General features: G+C 38.5%; 1 protein-coding gene across 1 annotated transcript; it reads right to left on the minus strand.

Moving 5' to 3' along the window:
- Positions 1-1,551: 1,551 nt before the first annotated feature.
- On the minus strand, positions 1,552-22,686 carry myg1 (myg1 exonuclease). The gene is made up of 8 exons (XM_054617303.1): positions 22,378-22,686; positions 20,237-20,349; positions 13,573-13,732; positions 12,070-12,219; positions 9,311-9,433; positions 8,311-8,492; positions 1,834-2,064; positions 1,552-1,727 (listed from the first exon to the last, which is right to left on the minus strand). The coding sequence occupies exons 1-7, from the start codon at positions 22,636-22,638 to the stop codon at positions 1,875-1,877; spliced, it is 1,179 nt and encodes a 392-aa protein (XP_054473278.1). The 5' UTR covers positions 22,639-22,686; the 3' UTR covers positions 1,552-1,727; positions 1,834-1,874.
- Positions 22,687-24,491: the final 1,805 nt, after the last annotated feature.

Below are 24,491 nucleotides of genomic sequence, written 5' to 3' on the forward strand. Positions count from 1 at the left end.
CTGACAAAACAAAGTATTAAAAAAATGTTGCTTTGTGTGTAATTTTGGTGACAGGAAAGGACTTGGTGCAAGTGCTGTGCCTGTTCTCTAGGGGGAAAAAACAGTGCATAGGCTAAAACTAGCAAAAATGAACCAAAAAAATGCAGGAAGTCTTTTGAGGAGGCTTTACTGTCAGCGCATCTTGCATTTTCCTGTGCATAACAGACAAGGCAAGTGCATTACATCATAAATAAGCCTGCATTTGTACATTCAAGGGTAAAGTGGTGGCTGGAAACTCAAATCAATACGTATTATGTTCCAAGTCCTTTTTTGTCCTCCTTTTCTATTGCATGTTTCTCTCAAAGTGGTAGTGATTACGCCACTGTAGTGCATATACCTCCGCTCTCTTTTAGTGAGGTGCAGGACTATTATTGGAAAAGGACTATTTTCTGTCGCAACAAAAACTACACAGAGACGGCAGAAATAACAATCGACCATGTGAACGTAAAAAGGCTGTCACAAATGTGTATAGATTGGATTGAGACCTTGGCTCAGGTCCAGCACAATAGAGCGCAGAGTAATAACACTAAATTGCTAGTGTGTGTGTGTGTGTGTTTGTGTTTGTGTGTGTGTGTGTGTGTGGCAAAGCTAGTGTGGAAAATAAGATCAAGAACAGGAGTGCCTTCCGAAAGCTATTAAAAATATTCAATGCACCGTGTGTATATCCGTGTAAATGTCAAATGTTTGTATTTCTGAGCGGGATCCACTCAGAGCATAACCGGCTTCTCTATTTCAATCAAGTGACAAAGGAAGACGATAAAAGGGCCTCGTCAGTGAAGAATTAACCGTCTGCACCACTGAACGACAAACTGAATGACAAAAAGAGGAAAGGAAGCAGAGCAACAAAAACAGCTGCAAGTTAATTATTTTTTTCAATGCTGTGGCATTTTGCACGACGACAATGATGGAAATAAAGTGCACAGCAATACAATTATAGAGCAATATGTTCCATGATGCAAGAGCAGCAGAAGGGCAGCCTTGTGGAGAGTGCAATAAGCGATGAGTAACAGGTAGAGATAAGGGGGGGAAGGAAATCTGGAGCATTTATGAGAAAATTCAAGACACAACCCGACTTTATTACAGGGAATTCGACTGTAGGGCTCTTCCAACTGCTGGTAACCTTGTCATGACACCGGCTGCTATAAGAAGGACCTCTTTGTGGCATTTGTAAATGCAGCTCCTCCGAAATAATCAGGCCTCATTATTAACTCTTTGATGTGGCAGCCGGCGGAAGTAGCCTCTGTATCTCTTTGTAGTGCAACAGCTAATGTCAGGATGCTGGAAATGAAAGGGTGAACCACTGTCCAGGCGTCTATATAAATCGACCCTTAAAAAGGTAAGGCCGTGGTATTAACCGGCTTTGAAGATGTTGGAGATGGTCGGCCAGACTGCCTGCATTACATTTCCTTGATGGTGACAGAAGAGAGACGTGAGCAGAACGGGAAAAAACTGTCACTTTAATTCTGGATTCAACCCAATAATGAAATGATTACAAAAGACCAGAGGGTAATCCAAATAGTCTTTAATTGCAAAAGAACAACACATTATTCGCACATTTATAAGAACAAAGGAAGAAAAACATGAGTCAAAATAATGATTCAGAGTGAGCCTTGGTGTTGGTAAATACTGTAGGTATTTTGGGAGGTGGGCCAAGGTTATTTGGCAGCAATTGCCATACCATCCCCGCCCTGGCAAGACAGAACAAAACAACATTAGCCCTGGAAAGCTGGGACAAACAAGCTGCAAGATAGCAAATTAACATTTTAATCCTTGCCATCCTCTCTAAAGGCTTACCCTAAGAACAAAATGTGCTGTTGGCTATTCTCTCTGAACCTTCAGCTGCTTCCGTTTGCAGGGGCCTTGGCGGCGGCCTGCAGGGTCCTCCGGGCCATCTCCAGGGCTCCTTCCTGGTTCTTGTTCCCGCCAATAAAGCCTCCGGCGTGGACGAAGACGCAGCCCTTAATCCCGCTGAGCTCAGACAGCGCTTCATCGCGAACGCCGCGCCACTCTTCGAGCAGGGACAGCCTGGGACAGGAAGACAGAAGGGCAAGTTGGCTTACAGATGGACGCTGTGTGGTCAGCTGCTCACTTCCTGTCGACACTTTGGTAAAAACACACTGTGCTGTGAATGTCTGCACAACCAGAAAAACAACAACAACAAAAAACTACTCTGGACTGATGAATGTCAACAAAACATTACATTACATTACAGTCATTTAGCAGACGCTTTTACCCAAAGCGACTTACAATCAGTAGTATATTACATATCATTCACACACTGATGACAGGCTACCATGCAAGGTGCCACCATCAGACTCTAACTAACATTCATGCAACATCCAGTCCACACCGATGGCAAGCCTTCGGGAGCAACTTGGGGTTAAGTGTCTTGCCCAAGGACACATCGACATCCCGAAGCCGGGTATTGAACCACCGACCCTCTGATTGGAGAACTACCTTGCTCTCCACTACGCCACAGCCGCCCATCAACAAAACATCAATAAAACAACAGAGTAAATCTAAATGAAGCTGCAACAATAACACCGCTGAGTTTGATTTTCGTAGTTTATTTCAGCGTGACTTTGCACAAAGACATTACTTTAGTAAATGCTGATTTCCTGACCTGAAATGCAGTGACCCGGTCACACATAACACCACTACAAGCTGCCCCGGCAAATAAACCGATTACAATGAGCTTGATTCTTCCCCCGTAATGTAGAAAATCCAGATGGGCACATCTGAGCCATGCTATGGCAGCGGAGTCAACAGGCAATCTTAGATAAAAAGATTGTCTCTGCAAGGGTTCACGGGCTGGCCTCAACAAAATGTCTCTGGATGCAACGTACGGAGGCTGAAAATTCATAAAAATGTAGAGCAGCTCATTTACCACCCACTGCGTGTGGCATACACCTCTGTCTACAGCAGGCGTGTCATTTAAAACACATTACCTGCTCTCTTTTGTCAAAGTATGTCACATTATTTCATTGATGGGGTTATTATCTCCATTACTACAGTGCTTAAAAGTATCGACATATTTAGCAATGGTGATTGCTATGATTTTATACTGATTTAAAAATCGCTTATCTCTCGTTCATCCACTGCTTCTAAAATAAGAGACTGTAAAAGCCTTAAAAACCATGCTAAATCTGCCAAAAAGTTTCTCAAAAAGTCATGCTAACATCAGACCCCTCACTCTCTCTGTCACATGCTTGATGAATTATGGAACTGTACAGTCTAACGTGTCAGAAATAAAGTGACATGGTTGTCAAACACGGCAGCATTTTGAAAAAGCTTTTTTTTTTTTTTTTTTCCTTCTTCACTATTTCGAAGGGTTCTTTTCCCACTCTGCTTCCCTTTGAATATTTATTGCCACTCTATACAACATCTACTAAAACTATAATAGTCAGAGAGCGAGGAGCTTCACATCGGAACCATAATGTCAAATGATTCACATGTGCAGTGAAACTGCAAGTCTACTCTCAATGCCGTTATCTCAAGTCTGCAAGATCTCTTAAGACCGTCACAGCACAACCTGGGGAATAAAAAGCATGGCAAACCCCTAATCCCTCTCAAATGAAACAACCAATCGATAGCTCCACAGTATGGCTGGAAACGAGCTCCAGAGGAAAGGTCAACAGGGCTGGTAATGAGAGAAAGAGTAGGAGGGGGATGACTTGTTGCTATGATAGGCCAGGAAGCTCCGATTCTCAAGATGATCGGTCTAAAAATAAGACCACAATAAGCAAATTAACTTCTCAAGACCTTTCCAAGACCACCATGATACCATAGCAAGATATTGTGAATTAGTGCTTAAATAGAAGGAAAAAAAAAAAACATTACTCATGATTTTACATACTGGAGATAAGAGGTCATTAAAACATAAACTATTTACTCCGTGTGTTTAGTGGTTTTACAGTCTTCCTCTGCTGGACAATAACAAGAGACGGAGGTGTTAAACCCTCCTGTAGTTTGCTGACTCGTAATTCATTAACACAATCTCTACATAAGAGATTTAACACCTCCATTAAACATGGGCCAATATATCACTGAGAATAAACCAACTGATACACTACAAGGCTAAAGATGAGGGATAAACGTGCATAATCATTTCAATTTGAACCACTCATCACTACAATTTTTCAAGCCAGAAACACAAAAGCTTTGAATATTTTGATAAAAATATATATTTTATAGCGTATGCAATCATTTCAGAACTATTCTGATAATCAATAATTTTAATACTCTTTCCAGCAAGCACAGTCACACATATTTCTAGTTCCAGCTTCTCATTTGTGAAGATTTTCTGCTTTTCTTTAACTCATGTGATTGAATTGAGTTGATTGGAATGTTTAAATTTGGACTCATTGTCAGACATTTGAAGACGTCACCTCGGGGCTTTAGGAAATAGTGATGGTAATTTTCACTGTTATCTGTTATTTTATTAAAATTAAACAAAATAACCGTTAGCTGAAGCCTGAATACAGAGGCACAGCAGAGACGTGTGACAGCGGTCAGTAGGTTTCTCCAGAAATAGAGTAATATGTTCTGGCTCAGCTCATATTGCAGTCAACCTCCAGTATTATCCTTTACAGTACATCTCAGAGGAGGACTGCTTCTACTCCCGGCTCACATTTCCTTAGCAATGTGATAAAAATAGACCTTTCCCCCCCCCCAGGTGCAGTAGCAGGGACACAGGTGATAACAACACCCCTTTCGCAGAGTCGGCACACGCCCGCTGGGAGGAAGCAGGCCACCCAGAGAAAGAGCCATCTGGAGATATGTTGTTTTATCCAGCTCACGAGCCATCGTTCCCATGTAGCTCCACACCAACCGCCATGTTTGTGTTAGATCAAAATCTTTGTGGCGCTTCTCAACCGTAAACACGTGCCTGTCTTTTCATTTTGTGATGAGATTCTGCAGCAGAGGGGAAGAAAGGTCTAGCGGAGGGATGCGGTGAGGGAGGGACGGAAGGTGTGAAAGGTGAGGCAGCGAGATAGGGGGAAAGGGGGATGAGGGGGAGAAATAGGATTAATGGGAAAAGAGCAAAGGAAAACGGAAGAGGGTCATTTTAAGGCAGTGCCAGAAATACTGTACAAAAGAGAGACAGTGAGAGGCAGAAATGAAAAAGTAATGGGTGTCAAAACCAAGGGGACCTGATGGAAAGAGATGAAAAGAGGAGGCAGAGCAGCCACTGGTCACACTGGGACTGAATCAAAACACTCTTCCTTATAATGAGACCAGTCAAACCAAGATAAAAGCACATACTGTCAGAGGTTACAAGACACCGAGAAAATTGGTGGTCAGGTGGAATAGTGGCTTAGAGACCAACTGCTGTGATAGTAAGGTCTAAAGCCTAGCTTGAAGTACACATCTGTAAAGTCAATTTGACTTTTAAAGACTAAATTCACACATTTATCTCAGAGGGCTTTAACCTTTAGACCCTCGATTCAAATTATTGGGTTGAACCCTCGATTCAAATAAGATCAATTCCACAAAACAGTTTAGGAAAATAATTGTGTGAGAGACAGAAAGACATTCAACAGATGCCAGATGACAAAGCAGACAGACAGTCCACACTCTCTAAAGTATTATCTGCATTCATTTTCATAGGGCTGCAAGTTTAAATCTCTGGTGTAGCCATTTTGTGTTTTAATTTGTTTACCCAGGATAATCCCATTGAGATTTTGAGTCTCATTTTTTAAGGGGATCCTGGCAAAGATGTCAGCGTCAAAAGTTACGCACAAGCACCACATAACAACAAACATAACAGACTTTCTTTTACAACATTACATTTTTTTAAATTAAAATAAAACAGCAACTTGCATCAACCAAAGAATTGTCATTCAGTGCCAAGTACATTTAGTGCTCGAATGAATCCTTAATCCTGTTTTTATAATTGTGCATTCTTAAGAAATGATAGTTTAAAATATCTCAGTATCACACACCAAGATGAGCGTCCAAAAACTGTAAAAGTGCTTCCACCAAACATTACAGGTTCTAGAAATGACGTACATCATTTAAGCGCAAGACCGGAGAATAGGAGAGAACATAGATAAAGTGATGCAATAAGGCCTGATACGGAAAAATGTACCAATTATTAATTTTAATGACTGTATAAAGAAAACAAAAAAAATGTCTCATACAAACTTCAATGATGTGCAGAAACCCGAATCAGAGACAAATCGTAAAGCAGCATGGTGCACTTAATACAGTATTTTTTAAGAGGATAAATTTGCATGCATTTATAGAATATCATCACAATCGATTGCTCAGAGACGTGCCAGAACAGCATTTGTCTCTGTAGTAGAAACCTCACTTCACCCTGAGTTTTGTCGGAGAAGGCAGAAGCACAGTTTCTAGTGGCAGCCTACTTCATTGTCACAACATGTTACCTACTATTTGAAAACATGAAGTCATGTAATATGCAAGAGGAGATTTGCGACTCAAATTGTCTGTGGTATAGTGGTGAATGTCTTTTCACTCAAATAAAGTTTGCCAAAACTTTGGCTGAATAAAGACACCAGCTGCGAGAACTTCTCGATGCCATCCTGTGCTTCAAGGCATGTTTTTTTTCATGCTGGGATATTTTCTCTACAAACCCAGCATGAAAAAATAAATAAAAATCAAGCCACACGGCTGCAGGGGGGATTTTCTGTACCAAACACAAATTGAGGCATTCTACACAACAGCTCATGTTCAGGATTACAAATATGGTAAACGCTTTAAAGCAAGGAGCTACAAAAGAGGTTCATCCCCACGGGATAAGCACGTAGAAGGTTTCCGTGGCCACATTCATAATGTGTGCTGTATGCTGGGATGCAGTCAAACACCACACCTACTACAGGACTCCTGTGGGGAGGCTGATGACGTTATTAGAGCAGCGTCGTCGGTCGGTACTCAAGAGGCTCCTCAGGTAAACAATCCCCCTCTAGAGGTATCAAACAACAGACTTCCGAGGTGTGAACCATCTGACATATTCACACAGAAGGTCTCCGTCTTGTCACTACGTACAGAGTGACAAGGCAAGAATACTAACATGATTTAATGAGCATGGGTGAGGCGTCTTTCACTTAAGTGTTAAGCTTGAGGGTTTGAAGGACCGCATTATGTTAAAAGATGCAGGAAAAGCTCCACTGCAACAGAAGCATTGACTGATGCACACGGAAATGTAAGGCAAGGGCTCAAACACAATACAAAGCAATTTACAGTGTCTAAGGCATATGATGCATTAAAAGCTTAAAAAGCAAAAGCATATCAGGAAAGGACGGAAAATACACAAGAGCGATGGACAAGACAATGAAAGAAGGTTTTGGGAAAAAAAGGCTTAAATGTTGATAAAAGTAATGGCGTTAGAGTTCAAGCTGAATTTAGATATTTAGGATGATTATTACAGATATATTATTCATATAAAATAAATGCTGCTCCACCATGTTTTACAAAGCAGACCATGCAGGCTCAGACGAAACTGAGATTTCTGGAGGATCAGAGTATAATCTGTTTTGCTAATAATCTTTTAGAGGGTCCTGATTAGACAACGGTGAATACTGAAGAGACTGTTGTTCCATAGACCGTGAAGCTCACATTCTTTAAAACGCATCCTCAGAAATATGAGGAGTATGCCTTAAAGGTGCATTTTGTAGGGTTTTACTTCATCCTACGGGGAGGGTGCAGATTGCATCAGCTGAAACGCTTCACATTAGGAAAAGAAAAACAACCGAGTGGGGAAAAGGGCTCAGGTGTCTCTGTTTGATTGTTACTTTGAACTCCTTAGAGAGCAATGCGAGAACAAAACTTCTGTGTAAAAATTATCGTCGTCCTGCTAAACAAGTATTTCTATCCAAGCAGGAGTTTGTCTCTCACCAGATGACACGTCAATCCTCCGTGAGTAGTTGTCAAATGGTCGGACAAGCATGAAAGTTAAATCATTCATCATGATTCGCCTCCATCACCAGGCCTCAACGTATTTCAACACGTCTGGGAGACTCTGGAGCTGTACCTGTCACTGTGTTTTGCACCAAAGTTAAAAATAAGAAGAAAAATACCTGTCTGGGAGAACTTCTAGTGTGCGAGTCAGTGTCAAAACATTCCTGCGAGTTTTGAATGTTTAATTTCTGCCAAGGTAACTTGTGCAAGGTGCTCCTCCCACATATTAGAACACTAGGTGCAACTCGTGAGCCAGAAATGCAGTTTAAATAACCTTTAATCAAATTAAACCAGCCATAGAAGCAGTCTCATTTGTAGATCTTGTATTTTGAATATTTAAAATATCACCTGTTCTGGAAGGTGTTGAGCCCCGCCGGGACACACTGGACCCTCCACTGTCCGCTCTGGTCGGGGTAAAGGACAAACTTGATGGGCGTTTCCACTTTGAGCTCCTTCTCCAGGGTAAACAGATGCTCCTTCCAGGGACACCCGCCCTGGGAGAACACTACCACCTCCCCACTGGGGTCTAGCTAGAAACGAGAGGAGAACCATAAATTGTGTGTTAATACTGTGCAGGATAAAGGACAATAGAGAGGCAACAGCAGTTTTCTGTGTCATTTGGGATTTCTTAGAAAGTAAGGACAAAGAGAAGAAAATAATCAAACATCAGCTTGAACTCAAAAGTATAATATATGGTCTAACTGGAAACATTTGGAGCCAAACAGCTTTATTTTTTGGCATAGAAAACACAGAAAATGCCAGAAGAGTGAATCAAAACTTTAAAGACTTTCAATAAAGAATACAAAAGTTACACAAACCTGTGAAGAAGAAAAAAAATCACCAATTTGTCATTCATTAATCAGTTACATTTCTTTTAAGCCTGCATATGATCTTTTACAGAGTAAATATTTTTTTTTTTATTGCCAAATTGCTTTTTAATGTCTTAAACTAAAGACTCTTGCTTGCTCCATACTTTGCTACAATGATGGATCAATCATTATTTGGTGATTGGTATGTTTGGTATTAATTGCTGTTTCACCCAAACATACTTTACATTACAATAATGCAAAATTTAAAAAAAAGCAATATATCATTATAATTTAACATATACTCATAGAAGGAAAAAGCATGAGACCCATTTCTCCTAATGAATTACGCATTAAAAATTGTTTAATTTCCTTCAGTATTTCTTTAAAATAAGGTGACAAAAGTGATATACAATCAATTTTGGCAGCTTCAGAAAGGTTTTTTTTTTCAGGACCAAAGTGCCAAGTTACAATGTCCTCACAAAGGACAAAATATAAAACCAAAACATGCACATCCAACATTAGATTGGACAGTTCTGTACCTGATGCCTCCCCTTAACGGCCTCCTCCACCACCACACGAGCCGGCAGCCAGGAAGTCTGGTAGTACTCCAGACGGTCCAGGAACTCCTCCCCAACCATCTTCATGGCCTTTTTGAAACCCTCCTGGTAAACACATGTGTATAAATACATGCATCAAATACACTGTAAGAATGTGAGAGTAATATCGTATTATGAAGTAAGAATTTTTTCGACAGCTGACTCGACTTTGGATGTCATTTTGATGAAAAGAAAAAAAAAAAGAATTGCTCATAGTTCATGATCATTCACCTTTCGTCATTACTACACCACCTCTGAAATCCAATTCAGTTTGATGTCAAATACTTTAAGTGAGACTGCATGCCAGAAACCAACCATCTGCACACTAATCCTTGCAGCCCTGCTTCAGCAGCTCTCGTTATGTCCTGCACAAAGACTCGCCTGAGCTCACTTCCTCATGGTCTCATGGGCAGAAAGCAAGAGAAAGAAGGACAGACACAGATACGTGCTATCACAAACACACACAGTTTGACAGGCAGAAGTCTCATCTGCATGCATCCGATTGTGGGAGCTGTGGTATCCTTGAATTTTAACAGTGGAGTATGGCAAAGATAAATAACATCTATTAGGTTTTGAATGATCAGAATCAGCCACTGTTGAGAGTTCACCAGGTAAAATCTACCATCAAACATTTTTCAACACAAACATTTCTCCCGTTTTGTGATCCCTCAGAGTTGTAATTGGAGGAAAGTGGCAGAAGACAGCAGAGTCACTGCCCATCTTTAGGCGCAGACTGAAAACTCACCTCTTCAAGAAGTACTACCCTGAGTCTTCCTCGTAGCATTTATTGCATTCGTATTAGTTGTTGCACTTACTGTATTCGTATCAGTTCGCTGCACTTATTGAATTCGTATTTGTTTACTGCACTTATCCTATTCGTAGTAGTTTGTAGCACTTATTATATTCGTATTAGTCTGTTGCAATTATTGTTCTCGTAGTAATTTGCCTCTGCACTATACCTTTGCTCTGGCTTATGCTTTAAGATGCTTGTTTAAGAAAGGAGATGCACTTATGACTTCTGGTGACTAGTAGTTCTCTTGAATACCTATGTTGAATACACTTCCTGTAAGTCGCTTTGGATAAAAGCGTCTGCTAAATGACTGTAATGTAATGTAATGTAAAGACAAGAATTATAATCATGTGAACTGAAATGTGACAAAACAAATAGGCCAGCTACTCCACTGAGACAGCCACGACGATGGGGAAAAAAATAAATGTGTCAACATATATGCAAAACCAGGCTGCAAGTATCATCATGCAGAAAATCAGGTGCTGTTTCCCAGCAGGCTTCCCCCTCAAGCACTAACGACAGAAAAGTCGCACAAGCCATTTCTGGGCCTCTTGTTTTTGTACGGCTCTAAAAATGACCACTGAACAACAATTGCACTGATTTGCACCTATTCTGTTTACCACAACATTCTTAACCTATCTGTGTTTTTGTTTCACTGCAGGTTTCATATGTGTGTCTTTTTAGGTTCCTTCTGTTAAATATTAAGGTGTAAAACACAAAAAAAGACTTCAGTTAACAGGGCTTGTTTGTGGTGCAAAATTAAGTTATTGAGTCATCAACTAAAAATTTAGTTTTATTGTTGCATTTTGAGTATTTTGGATTAGTTTGTGCTGATGTAACTTAGGTTTTAAAAACCTTTTGGTTTTTTGAGTTGATGTTTTTTTATTGTATGACTGGCATCACATTTCATATAAGTAGGGCTGAAACAATAATGGGATTGAGTGATTAGTCAATTGACTGAAAAATAAGCACCAGCTATAGTTAAAATATTTACTTTTAAAATCAATTAATTGTCATTTTTCAAGCAAATATGCCAAATATACCCAGTTCCAACCTCTCCAATGTGAGGATTTGTTGTTCTTCTTTGTCTTACGCAAAAGTAACTCAACTTCTTTGGGTATTTGGACAGTTGGTTGGTCACAAAAAAAAATGTCAGCTTGGGATTTAAAATGTGTTTATTTGCCAAACAAATTATTGGGAAACTAATCTGCATATTAAGCCATAACGAACAAAGTCTTAGAACATGTTATCCCCTCGTATTCCATCAGTCCACAAATAAATCAACATTTAAAAATAACTCCTATGAAATTGAATGTTAAATGCGTATTGTGGTCTGAGGAGAGCAAAAGGAGAAGAGGACACAAGGCCTGTTTATGTCCTAGGAATAATTTAGTTGCCAGGTAGGAATATTAGAATAATTGTGTTTGTCATTAAGTCACTGTTATGTTGTGTTTCTTGTGGGGTTTTTTTTCTTCAACACTTTACACACAGTGATACCCATGAGTGTCCATGAGTCATACAGTAGAAATCTAGGCACTTATAAAACACATATTTACAATATCCACAGAGCACAGCCTTTAATAGTCATAAAACCTTCTGTTGTTAAGTAGCTGGTTGTCACATGACATTACCATTTCTAGTTTGTTTAAGTATCAGACATTTAACTCAGACCCCAACCCTGTAATCCTAAAAGTTAAAAGGAAATAGGAAATATTTGCAGGGGTTTTCCTGTTGTTCTATTCTTTGTGAAGTCATTTGGTCTTTAAATTGAAACTACAAGACCCAGAGGCTCTTAAATCCTCTTATATTATCTTACATCACAGAAACATGACCCACACCTTTACTAAAGATACCTCAGACCGGTCTGTGTGCTTAGGGCGAGTACACATTCACACATCATGCAATCCCTCACCTCAGTGTCCTGACTCGTGCTGTTCCAGCTTGGGTTCAGGTGGCCGACACGTGTGCTCAGCATGGTGGAGATAGAATAGCGGGCCTCTCCGTCACACTGTGAAATGCCGTTGTCTACAGCATCGACCTCCTCCACAAAGTTATCATACAGCTGCAAGGAATTGAAAGAGACAGATGACAGGAGAGGTTAGGAACCTGTAATGACATGGGAATCGGCTGTTTTAATGTTTATGCTAAATTTAAAAAGGAAGAAAGAGTAGAGAGTAATGTACTGGGATTAAATTATTCTGATTGAAATCCATTTGGTCACAGTGTGTGGGCAGTCACTGAGGGCTAAAGTGTAAGGCTAGATCATTAAACCAAAAGGAAGAGACAAATTGCTGCCATTTTACAATTCAAAGGCAAAGCTGCAGAAAGAAGTGGAAGAGGAGGAGAGAAGTGGAGACATATTCAGGGCTGAAAAGTCAACTACTCGGTACATCGGAAGGTCAATCAACAAACAGCTGACATTTTACAAGTGGAACTAAATTTTGGGGCAAAACATAGAGATTCAGCTCGGCTAAACTGGCAGAGGACGAGACACGCATCATCCTAAAATAAATAGAGCACCAGCCGTGAGTAAAAGGATTATTTGGGGCTTAAAACAAACTTGCACATCAAAAGGCCAGTGATGATACGAGTTAAAAGTGCTAATATTTATGGCTGAACTAAGATTTGGCTGGCTTAATGAGCCTATATGTCAAAATGTTCTGTGTTCTGAGGCCTCCTGCTGGCTGACTAAAATACATTAAATATTTTAGTCAGCCAGTGGAGTGTACAGTGAACTTTGCCACATCCCGTCTATGTGTTTTTATTCATAATCCCCTCTATTAACTGTTGGATTAAGGCAAAATGTCACAAACTAAGTAAGGGATAAAGTAGAGTGATGTACATTGTACAGTAATGACCCGCTCGCTGTAAATGATCCACTACTCCAATACTTTGACACAAAATATTGATCCTTAAATGATTTTATTGATCCAAAAATCATTTTATTGTTTCCACTATAATATAATTGTCCAATTGCTCTGTACGGAGAACCGAACTGCGTCCATAGCAACAAGCTGTTATTCATAGCAGCGGTCTGCTATGACGCAATAACAGGTGTAATTGACCAATCAGAATGGAGGATTCAACAAAGACTTTTAATAATCTTTAACAATAAACATTCTGCATTTTCTACACACAGCAACTGAATGATTTCTGGTTTTAAAATAACCACCATGGACGAAATGCAGAAAGTAAGTGTCCTTTCAGTCCATTGTGATTTCATTTTGCCAAAGAAACTGACGACCTAGCTTTCCTCTTTACATCTTAATAGAAACATATTTTCTTATGAAATGAAATCAGTGTTTAGGTTCAATTCATCAGCCATTTTGCTATGAGTGAGTCGAGGGAAAACATCTGTTTCCAAGGAGTGTTTGATCCAATGTCTACAGTAAATCCATCGTCTTCCTCCTCTCACCTTGTCATAGAGCACCTCCAGCTGCCTGTCGCCCTCCTTCAGCTGCGTCAGCTGGGCCAGCAGCTGACGACCAAAGTGTACGTAGACCAGGCCTGCTGAGCTCAGCTTGGTCACCCATGGCTTCTCTGGAAACAGGCTGTGGAAGCTCTCTGCAAAGGTCCTGAAGAGAGGGAAGACATTATGTTAGCAGACCGCAACAGAAATGGATATTTAACAATATTATATTCACAGTGCATGAAAAAGTCCAATATATAAAAACAGCTTGTTCAGTATGTACAATGCTAGTCCTACGTTTCAGCCTATACTGTATGTAATTGTTCAATATAGAAGAGGTTTATCGTAATTAACAGCTAAACAAGGGCTGAATTATTTTCATTATCAATTTATCTAGCGATTATTATTTTCAATTGAGCCATTAATCATTCGGTTTTAAAAATGCACAGTTTTATACCATTGTAAACTTAATATCTGATTATAGACTGTTTTTCCGACAAATCAAGCAATTCAAAAACACCATCCTTGGCTTTAGGAAAACTGTGATCGATATTTGTAACTATTTTTGTCACATTTTGTTGACGATAAATCGATTATAGAAATAATCATACAAAAGTATGAGCGGAAGTGAGCAACTTGTTTGCTGACATGTGTCATAAGAGTACTCTTGTATTGCAGCCATGTCTCTAACACAAAGGAAATGTAAAAACAGCTTATATTAATGCTAAAATGAAAAACACTGCATGGTCCAACAGCAAATTACACTCAACGCTAAAACCAAGGCTTGGGAGATTAAACATTAGCGTTCTGCTCATAAACAGACTATTAGATAAAATGTCCACTGTATACATATTTATGCTGTAGATTATCAAATGTCACTTGCATCCATAAATATTCTCCACAGCTTCAGAGAGCCAGTTTGCATTGACTGGAGAAGCTGAAAGCGTGCTCTGGCGTGTTAGTAAGCGTGAGCACACATGAATAGAAGCCACCGGAGGTCTCTCCTCAGCCACGTGCTGAGATGGGTGGGCTCCAGCACCCAGCCACTGCTGGTCATTTAATTCAGACTTAATTAGGATGATTGGGCTGCAGCACAGCGGAAAACAGACCGTCAAATGAATGAGTGACATGCTAGGGAACCAGGGGATAATCACAGCCATTAACGGAGTAATTGGCCGAGCTGAGGCATTTCTATGCTGATTATCAGGAGATGAGAGTAAATGAGCTATAGAGGGAAATGACAACCAGCTTACCAAACAGAAACCATCAAACTGGTGGTGTGAAGCCAAGATGGCAAACCAGCATATAGCACACAGAACTAACTCAAGGTAAGGGAGTAAAGCAACACTAAGAGTTGGAAATATTTAGGCAAGAATTAAGTATTACTTGGCATTATCTAAACATGCCTAAAATATATTGTACCATGTTTTCCATATTGCACCAGCTGCACCACTTCCTCATGCTAATCACTATGTCATTACACAGAATGGCTTTACTGCAAACTATTTACTGTGGGCAAAATGATGATTCAGAGCATCACAAGAGAAACAGTGAGTCAAGAAACTCAAGCACTTTATGAAAAGAATAGCAGTAATCTCCCAATCACTCTGAGCCCAGTACTCCCTTAGAATTATGGGAAATTTAGCTTGCAGAAAGGACAGAAACTGTATCAGAGCACAGCGTGGGCTTTCATGAGCTTTGAAAGTCGACTTTTCAAAATAATATCACAAAAAGTCTATTCAACTTCATTGCACTGCTTCTGTCAAAATGACTGGCATGGTATTGATTTACAGTGCCCTCCAGAATGATTGGCACCCTTTAGTAAAAATGAGCAAAACGAGATGCGAAAAAATGTCTTTGTTTATCCTCATGATCTTTCATTCAAAATATTCACAAAAATCTAACCTTTAACTGAAGTAACACAATTGAAAGAAACATTAAATTCTTATCATGAAACAAATATTTTTCTCAAAAATATATGTGCCACAATTATTGGCACCCCTTCATTTAATATTTTGTGCAGCCTCCCAAGATAACAGCTCTGAGTCTTCTCCTATAATGCGTGATGAGGTTGGTGAACACATGGCACTGGAACTCCATGCAGAATCTCTCCAGATCCTTCAGATTCCGCGGACGACGCTTGTGGACTCTCCTCTTCAGCTCATCCCACAGATTTTCTATGGGGTTTAGGTCGGGGGACTGTGATGGCCATGGCAAAACCTTTATTCTGTGGTCGGTGAACCATTTTTGTGTAGATTTTGAGGTGTGTTTTGGATCATTATCCTGCTGGAAGGTCCAACCACGGCCCATTTTAAGCTTCCTGGCAGAGGCTGTAAGGTTTTCATTTAATATCTGCTGGTATTTGATGGAGTCCATGATACCATGTATCCTAACAAGATGTCCAGGGCATTTGGAAGAAAAACAGCCCCACAACATCATGTATCAGGTATGAGGTGCTTCTCTGTATGGCTATCTTTCTGTCTACGCCAAACCCACCTTTGATTGTTTGTTGCCAAAAAGCTCTATTTTGGTCTCATCTGACCATATAACCCGGTCCCATTGAAAGTCCCAGTAACGTTTGGCAAACTGTAGGCGCTTTAGTTTGTTGTTGATTGACAGCAGAGGCTTTTTTCTGGCAACCCTCCCAAACAACTTGTGGTGATGTAGGTGGCGTCTGATGCTAGTTTTGGAGACTTTCTGACCCCAAGACTCAACTAACCTCTGCAATTCTCCAGCTGTGATCCTTGGAGATTCTTTTGCCAGTCGAACCATCCTCCTCACGGTGCGTGGGGTCAATGTACACACACGTCCTCTTCCAGGCTGATTCTTAACATCTCCTGTCGCTTTAAACTTCTTAATTATTGCCCTGATAGTGGAAATGGGTATTTTCAACTGTTTAGAGATTTTCTTGTATCCATTTTCTGATTTGTGCAGCTCAACAACTTTTCGTTTGCACATCGTCACTGTGTTCTCGGGTCTTTCCCATAGTGATGAATGACTAAGGGAATTTGGCCTGTGTCACCTCATATTTGTACCCCAGTGAAACAGGAAGTCATGGTTGACCACTTAAGAGTTCCTAATCAAACAGGTGAACTTAAAAATGTAAAATATGGCTGGAATTATACTTCAGTTAGATTTTAATCATGAGATTTTCTAGGGGTGCCAGTAATTGTGGCACACATGTTGCCTAGTTTGCCTTGTTTATTTAATGTCAACATTTTTTTTTTTCTTTCAATAATTTTACTTCAATGAAAAGGTAAGATTTTTGTGAATATTTTGAGTGAAAGACCAAGAGGATAAACAGCAAAGACATTTTTTCACAGCCTGTTTTGCTCATATTCACTAAGGGTGCCAATGATTCTGGAGGGCACTGTAATTCATTTTCAGTGAGAACATTTTTTCCAAACCACCATCTATGCTTCTCTGACTGCTGGGGTTTTCCCTCTTGTTGTAAACAAGCAAAAGTTGAACAGTTCTTGACCCCTTGTATTGTATCCTGCCAATCATAGACTCATCTCCAGCTACCTCCTTTTTCTGTGTGTGAAAGAAAATTGTTCAGACTAAAAAATATATTACATCGCTAAAAACAATTAAGAAATGGCAATCTGGTTATCATATTTCCCTTCTTGTTTTAGGTGTTATTAAATATCCCTCACTCTAGCTTATATTATATTTTTCCTTTGTTTGTGCCCTTTCCTTTTTATTGTTTATTTATAGCACATTGAGTTGCATAAAAATAAAAATGAAAAAAAATTCCTTTCCCTTTAAAAAGGGAGATGTAGGGGTATGTTCCTTTTTGATTCAATTACTGTGACCTTCACTACTATAGAGGAGACTACATCACTTTATAAGAACGCTTCAGAAATGTAATGATCTCTGGCTCATTGCTGGTTTAACCCCTTCATCTCTTACTAATGATTTTAGTAAGATTAAAGAACAATTTAATAATTGTAACTTGCTGTGAAATAAGGGATTCCATTAAACATTTTGCATCAGATTTTTAAGAGAATGCCTGTATAAGTTTTTTACTGTGTAAACATGTTGAGTTATGTCACACACAGGACGTAATTTGTTCGTGCAAATGACACGTAGATTATGTGTTGATTAGCAACAGAAATAGCCAAGTTAGTTGAAAGACTTGATAGATTGTTGGTGAATACAGGTAGAGATAGGACTGCTGTGTCCATGAATCCTTCTTTGTGGAAGCCACTCAAACAACGTCAAAACACAAAGCAGCATAAAAACTGTTAATCTATATAATTTCTCACCTAATGAAGGTACTGCAAAATTCATAAACACGTCACTGTTGCAAAAATATATTTCTTTGCACAGTGGAAGAAGTGAGTGCATTTCTAACGTAAGCAATCACAAACACATTCCCTGCTAGTTTGAATCTGTTGTGCTTTATTAACCTTCAGTCAGTGTTTGGAGAACGTCTCATGCCTTATCATTATCCAATGATCATACTCTATATTCCCTGTTCCAACGTTTGGATGAGAGACAAGCAAAGATCCCTTATTAACTGTCCCTGATCCATTCTTTAAAGGAATATTTCCACATTTTGTAAATACCCTCATTTGCTTTCTTGCGGTTTCCCTGTTTCCAGTCCTCATTCTAAGCTAAGCTAACGAATTTCAGAATCGCATCAATCTTCTCATTAAACTCTCGACGAGGAAGCGATTATGCGTATTTCCTAAAATGTCGAGCACCTCCTTTGACGGTTTAATTTAAGGCTCTTACAATTCTTACTGTGATGTATTGATATTGCTGTCAACTTCATCTGTGCACGGTCACTGTTTTTATATTGAAATGAGGACTCAACTTGTTCTTGTCATCTCCCTCTGCATCATCCTGCAGTACCCTGGCCCACTTACATCCATCACCGCCATCACAACCGTTTTGCCCTCATTGGTGCATGTGAGTGACAGCCACATTCTCCTGCGGCCCCTGACAGTGTTGCGGCAGCCTCTGTGCCTCGTGAATCAGCAGCAGGGGGGCGTTCAATTGAAAGAGCGCTAATTAGCACTAACCACCCGCCAGGAAGAGAGAGCCCTGGCATATCTTTATCACCGTGGTCATAAATGCTAACTCTGATTATCGTCAGGACATTAAACTGACAAGACAACTGGAATAGGCTGATTACTCCACGTGATGAGACTTTGAGTGAATGCAATCACTCGGAAGGAACTTAGAGTGTGTTCCTTCGTGATCCATGTGATTAGAGTGCTTCAAGGATGTCAGAACAGAAGTCACAGAGAAATATACTCTCTCTTCTTTGGTCCACAGACACTGTAATAGGGGTTATGATTCTGCACACTTTGTTATCTGGACCACAAAAAGAATGAGCAACAGGTCTGAAATCCAGTTTTATTTCCAACTCTCGAGTTCAGGAAGCCATGACGCGGCAAATAGGATGAGAACATGAAGCTAGGTCTATAAGAATAATGTGTCTATTAATACCTCTTGACCACAGGCCTCACAACATTTACTAAAAAAATGTCCCTTTTTTGAAAACAATACAAAATAGAGCCTAATACTGATATTAATATTAGGGTTTTAAAAATTGGATAATTATATATCGGCCAATCACCTCTTTTACTGTGTCAACATATTTTATAAATAAAAAAATGTTTGGATAAGAATCACTTAAATGCGTTAATTGTGACAAAAGATCATATTCATTATCGATAAATCTATTTTTTGAAATTGTTTGGTCTAAAACAAATGTTTTCAAAAATTCCCAAAGCCCAGGGTGACATTTTTATCACTGCAACTGAAGATTGTGTTTGTTACCAATTCATTATTTTGTAAATAGACAGTGGAAAAAGCTCATTGTAATTTGCCAGTGTCTAAGGAGACGTCTTGAAATATCTGTGTTGCTGTGATCAACAGTCTTAAAGCCAAAGATAATTGCATAATACAAAAACGGAGAAAAGCAGCAAATCAACGCATTTGCAAAGTACTTTGACACGATTAATCTAATTGATTAAATACATTTATTAATTTAATTTTCCATTAAATTACTAACTGATTACACAATTGTATTTTTTTCACAGGAGACACTATGACTAAATGATTAAAGCAGTAAAAGCCCAGGTGTAATTCATTAAATGTATTGTAGTGGCTGGCTCAATGCCATGGCTTACTGGCACCACTAAATGGAACAAGCCACCATTTACAACATTAGCTGCCGCTGTGATTTGAGCTGTTACATTTCTAAAAATAGCCCAAATGAAAGATTTACAGGGTCGGGGTAGTTATATATCCCTAGAAAAGTTATCTTCAGTAATTAAAAAAAATATGAAAATAAGCACATCTTACTCCTACAATGATTCATATGAATATTACAATATCTGTGAATGTAAAGACGATATCATCAAGTTATTTTTCCGAAGGCCTGAATGCTATTTTAAAAGGCAATAAACAATCCACAAAATTACTCTGAGAAACTTAGTAATTCATTTCTAAAAAGTATTAATTTAGTGCTCATTTTTCTTTAAAAAACATGATGATTCCCCATTTTAAAATTAACCCAAAATGAGATCGACAGGATAGGTTATGAACAATGCATATTCATATTCCAGTCATATTCCAAACACTTGAACACTGAATGAAATCAAAAACCTATTGAATTTAATCTTTAAGCAGCAGCTTACTGCCGAAGAGTTACCTCTGGTGATGGTCATAGCGATGCCTCTTTGGGTCAAACTCTCCTCCAACGTCTACAACGATGTCACACTCTGCCAGCTTTGTCGGGTCCCTGGTCCGAACGATCTCTGAATCCTGTGCAACAAACAGAATGTTTTTTAGACCCTCTATCATCTTTTATCAAGCATCTGGCAAATTTCCAGAAAGAAGTCACATCTGGATTTTATGTAGACGCCACATTGAGGTTTTCTAAACCCTTTCAATCCATGAACCAAATGTATTTAAATTAATTCTACCAAGACCATTCATTAAGCTTTATATACTAGAATGGGACCCTAATGGGACCCACTGCAGGCAGGCCTGTAGCAGGTTTTGAGCTGGAAAGAGCCAGGCACAATCCTAAATGTTTACCCACATATACTCACAATAAAAAGTTTGGATTTGCCTGCCACAAAAGCTTGGTTCTGTACAGTCAGGTGACTGGGAGTACTACTCTATATTTGTTTTATGGTGTTTTATGCTTTTAGGTTAAAGAAAGTCCTCTTTTACAAATAGACGTTATTTTGCTAGCACGATTGGAATTGGATGAAGGCACGTCAGCTGAACATACTATGGACTGATACATGGGCTGACTAACTAAAATATTTAATTGGTAAATGGACTGCAATTTTATACTTTACCAGACAAAGTGCATTACAATTTGCCTGTCATTCACCTATTTGCACACATATTCACACAACTTTAAAGCCCAACTGCACCTTTGTTCAATAATGATCAAGGGTCACTTAAGTTTTTATTAACTGGAAAACGAACTTGAATTGGAAGGGTATGTGGAGGAAAAATGGTTACAGCAATATTCCCCCCTTTCATAAAATTGTGTGTAGACATTGACCAAATGTTAGTTATAATGATTTATTTATTTCTCCTTTTGGGCCAAAACAATTTCAAATGTAAATAATACATTTGGTGTCTGATCTTATACTGTATTTATTTACTGTATGTTAAAATAGCCATTATTGAAGTAAAGAAGAAACACATAAATTATAACAGGTGATTTAAAACATTTAAGAGGCAGTGTACATTGCATGTACAATAAAATATGTAAATAAAGAAGTATTTTTGGACAAATAAGCACAATGTCTGCTTCTAACCTGATCATAAATGAACATGTAGACCTAGAGAATAGTCAGAGATATTGCCACACTGTTGATACTGTGTTTGTTATCACTACATATCTAAGTAAATGTGGGCAAATCACTGAGCCAGACTGCTTTATGAGAAAATTGCATTTTAAAATTATTTTTACACCAATAGGAGGATGAACCTTGAATTATCATGCATTTAAGAAAATGTATTATATCAACAACATACTGTATATACAAGTATTACATGAAATATATATCCTGTGACAGAGGATTTTATTTGTTTTTATTGTATTAATTCCCTTTGTGTTTTTAAGTTTGGTGGTGGAACTGTAACTTGGATCAGGTATTGTGCTATTGATAAATACTGGGAAATTGTATTCATGCTAAATTGGTTGATAACTTAACTGAAGATGTGTAAACATGTTTATATTGGATTCAAGCTGTTGCCTACTTTGCCTAGGTTATTTGAGCGTCCTTTTGCTGTGGCATTTCTCATAAAATGCAAATTGTGATTATAAAATAATTATTATACAGTACCAGTCAAAAGTTTGGACACACCTTCTCATTCAATGGTTTTTCTTTATTTTTATTTTTTTCTACATTGTAGATTAATTTTGAAGACATCCAAACTATGAAGGAACACATATGGAATTATGCGGTAAACAAACAAATGTTCAACAAACCAGAATATGTTTTATATTTTAGATTCTTCAAAGTAGTTGAATGAGAAGGTGTGTCCAAACTTTTGACTGGTTCTGTATGTCTATATGTCATCTTTCTGTGAGGTCCATATACCTGTACAGCAGCGCCCCCATGTGGAAAGTTAGACAATTACACATGCGTGACAGAAACATTAAATAAAAACTTCCAAAAAGTCAGCCAATGAAACAGATTTAAAGAACACCAGCATGCTTTAAACTGAAGTAGTAAAAAACAGCAGTAAACAGCAGCATATTTAGGAACAATACAGCCACACATCAGGTCTCTGGGATCTACTTTCACAGCATACTGAACCCACCTTGTACTCAGGGAGCTGGCGGAGGAAGAAACAGGCGAGGACTTCATCACAGTGGAAGCTGCCGTTGTGAGTTCCGATCTTTACAGCGGGCATGTTTGCGGTGCGGACTCTCTTCGGTTGACTTGACATGTGTCGCACACAGAGCAAACTATGGCAGCTAGTTTGTGAACTTATCAGTCGTAAAACACTCGCTGGTTTGCAGTAGTTAACTTGAGAAGCGATTTTTGTTAAATGAAGTGCTATCATGCGTGCACGCCACATTCAAACGAGACTGCACAAGACGCGTTGGCGACGGAAGGATTTGGTAGCCGGACCGGATGTGGTGCGTCTGTTTTTGGGAACCGGAGAAACCCGGGGCAATTTGATTTGTTTGTTTATACTGTTAATCAAAATAAGTATACCTACCCATGATAATTGTGACATAATTCAAGTGAGCTAAAGCACAACATGTTATCTACTAAAAATATTTAATTGCAAAGTGGAATCATTTATTTGTTTATCTGAATTGTTCTGTATTCTGACGGCAGAGGGCGCTATGCGCAGGGAAACAAACCTCTGACCCTCATACATGGAGAGTTGTGACTGTATCATATGTAACATGTCTCTGGTATTTTCTTATCGACACTACAAAACAACTTGAACAGAAATGTATAGTCTGTATAAATATTACTACAAAAAACTAAAGGTAAGTTGGGCTATATTTCATTTAAAAAATTTTTTTTTCTAAAAATCAGTAGCAACATATTATATACATAATATTGTATTGGCTGCATTACTAACCAAGCAAATCGGGCAAGCTAAATTATTATTATTATTATTATTAGTAGTAGTAGTAGTGGTAGTAGTAATAGTATTATTATTAGTAGTAGTAGTATTATTATTATTATTATTAGTAGTAGTAGTAGTAGTATAATTATTATTATTATTGTTATTAGTAGTAGTAGTAGTAGTAGTAGTAGTAGTAGTAGTAATAGTATTATTATTATTAGTAGTAGTAGTAGTAGTAGTAGTAGTAGTAGTAGTATTATTATTATTATTAGTTAGTAGTAGTAGTAGTAATAGTATTATTATTATTATTAGTAGTAGTAGTAGTAGTAGTAATAGTATTATTAGTAGTAGTAGTAGTAGTAATAGTATTATTAGTAGTAGTAGTAGTAGTAGTAGTAGTAGTAATAGTATTATTATTAGTAGTAGTAGTAGTGGTAATAGTAGTAGTAGTATAATTATTATTATTGTTATTATTATTAGTAGTAGTAGTAATAGTATTATTATTAGTAGTAGTAGTAGTATAATAATTATTATTGTTATTAGTAGTAGTAGTAGTAATAGTATTATTATTAGTAGTAGTAGTAGTAATAGTATTATTATTATAGTAGTAGTAGTAGTATAATTATTATTATTGTTATTAGTAGTAGTAGTAGTAGTAGTAGTATTATTATTATTACGATGATGATGCTTGCCAAAGGTGTGCATTTAATTATATTGGTACAAGGGATTATAGTTAATACAAATACGGGCATATATGAGCTGCAAAATTGGAACTCGGTTGAGATCATTAAGGAAAGTCAGACTCAGCTCTCACCGCCAACTCTAGTTCTCGCGGTATTACCTTCAAGGTTTATTGACAAGGTAATTAACCAGATGGGACCAATGTAGTATTCACCCTGAAGAGGCAATACGGCTCTCACGGTTTTCCTGTGTGGACAGACCGAACGACCAGTGGAAACCAGTCGGCTGTGTTGTTGGATTCAATAACACCGATCCTGTTAGAGGTAGGTTTATCAATTGCAATTACTTATCGCAGAATTTGTATCCTGCAGGGCAAGAATCATAGCTGCGATGCTGGAAATCCTGTCCAGTGTAAATGCAATAATCTGATGCTGTGTACACACATAATAATGCACAGACAGATGATAGTTTAGAGTTTTAGAGATGCAATTTCTGTCTTTCGGTAGAATGAGTCTGCCAAGGCCACACGATTTGAATCTAGTCAAGCAGAACAGTAAAACATTTGATGCGACGTTGGTTAAATTTACAACAGCAAGGTGGCGCTGTGGGTTAGTAATTCTGCTGAGCTGGTCGGCCTTGGTCACATATCACCATCTCTCCAGGCA

This window comes from Anoplopoma fimbria, chromosome 17 (assembly GCF_027596085.1).
Source record: "Anoplopoma fimbria isolate UVic2021 breed Golden Eagle Sablefish chromosome 17, Afim_UVic_2022, whole genome shotgun sequence".
Classification (NCBI taxonomy): Eukaryota; Metazoa; Chordata; class Actinopteri; order Perciformes; family Anoplopomatidae; genus Anoplopoma; species Anoplopoma fimbria.

Coding starts and splice junctions, on each gene's coding strand:
- myg1 (XM_054617303.1), bottom strand. CDS start 22,638: ATGTGGCGTGCACGCATGATAGCACTTCATTTAACAAAAATCGCTTCT. Junction 20,350..22,377: donor GCCAGCTCCCTGAGTACAAG/GTGGGTTCAGTA, acceptor TTTGTTGCACAG/GATTCAGAGATCGTTCGGAC. Junction 8,493..9,310: donor CCGTTAAGGGGAGGCATCAG/GTACAGAACTGT, acceptor TCTCGTTTCTAG/CTAGACCCCAGTGGGGAGGT.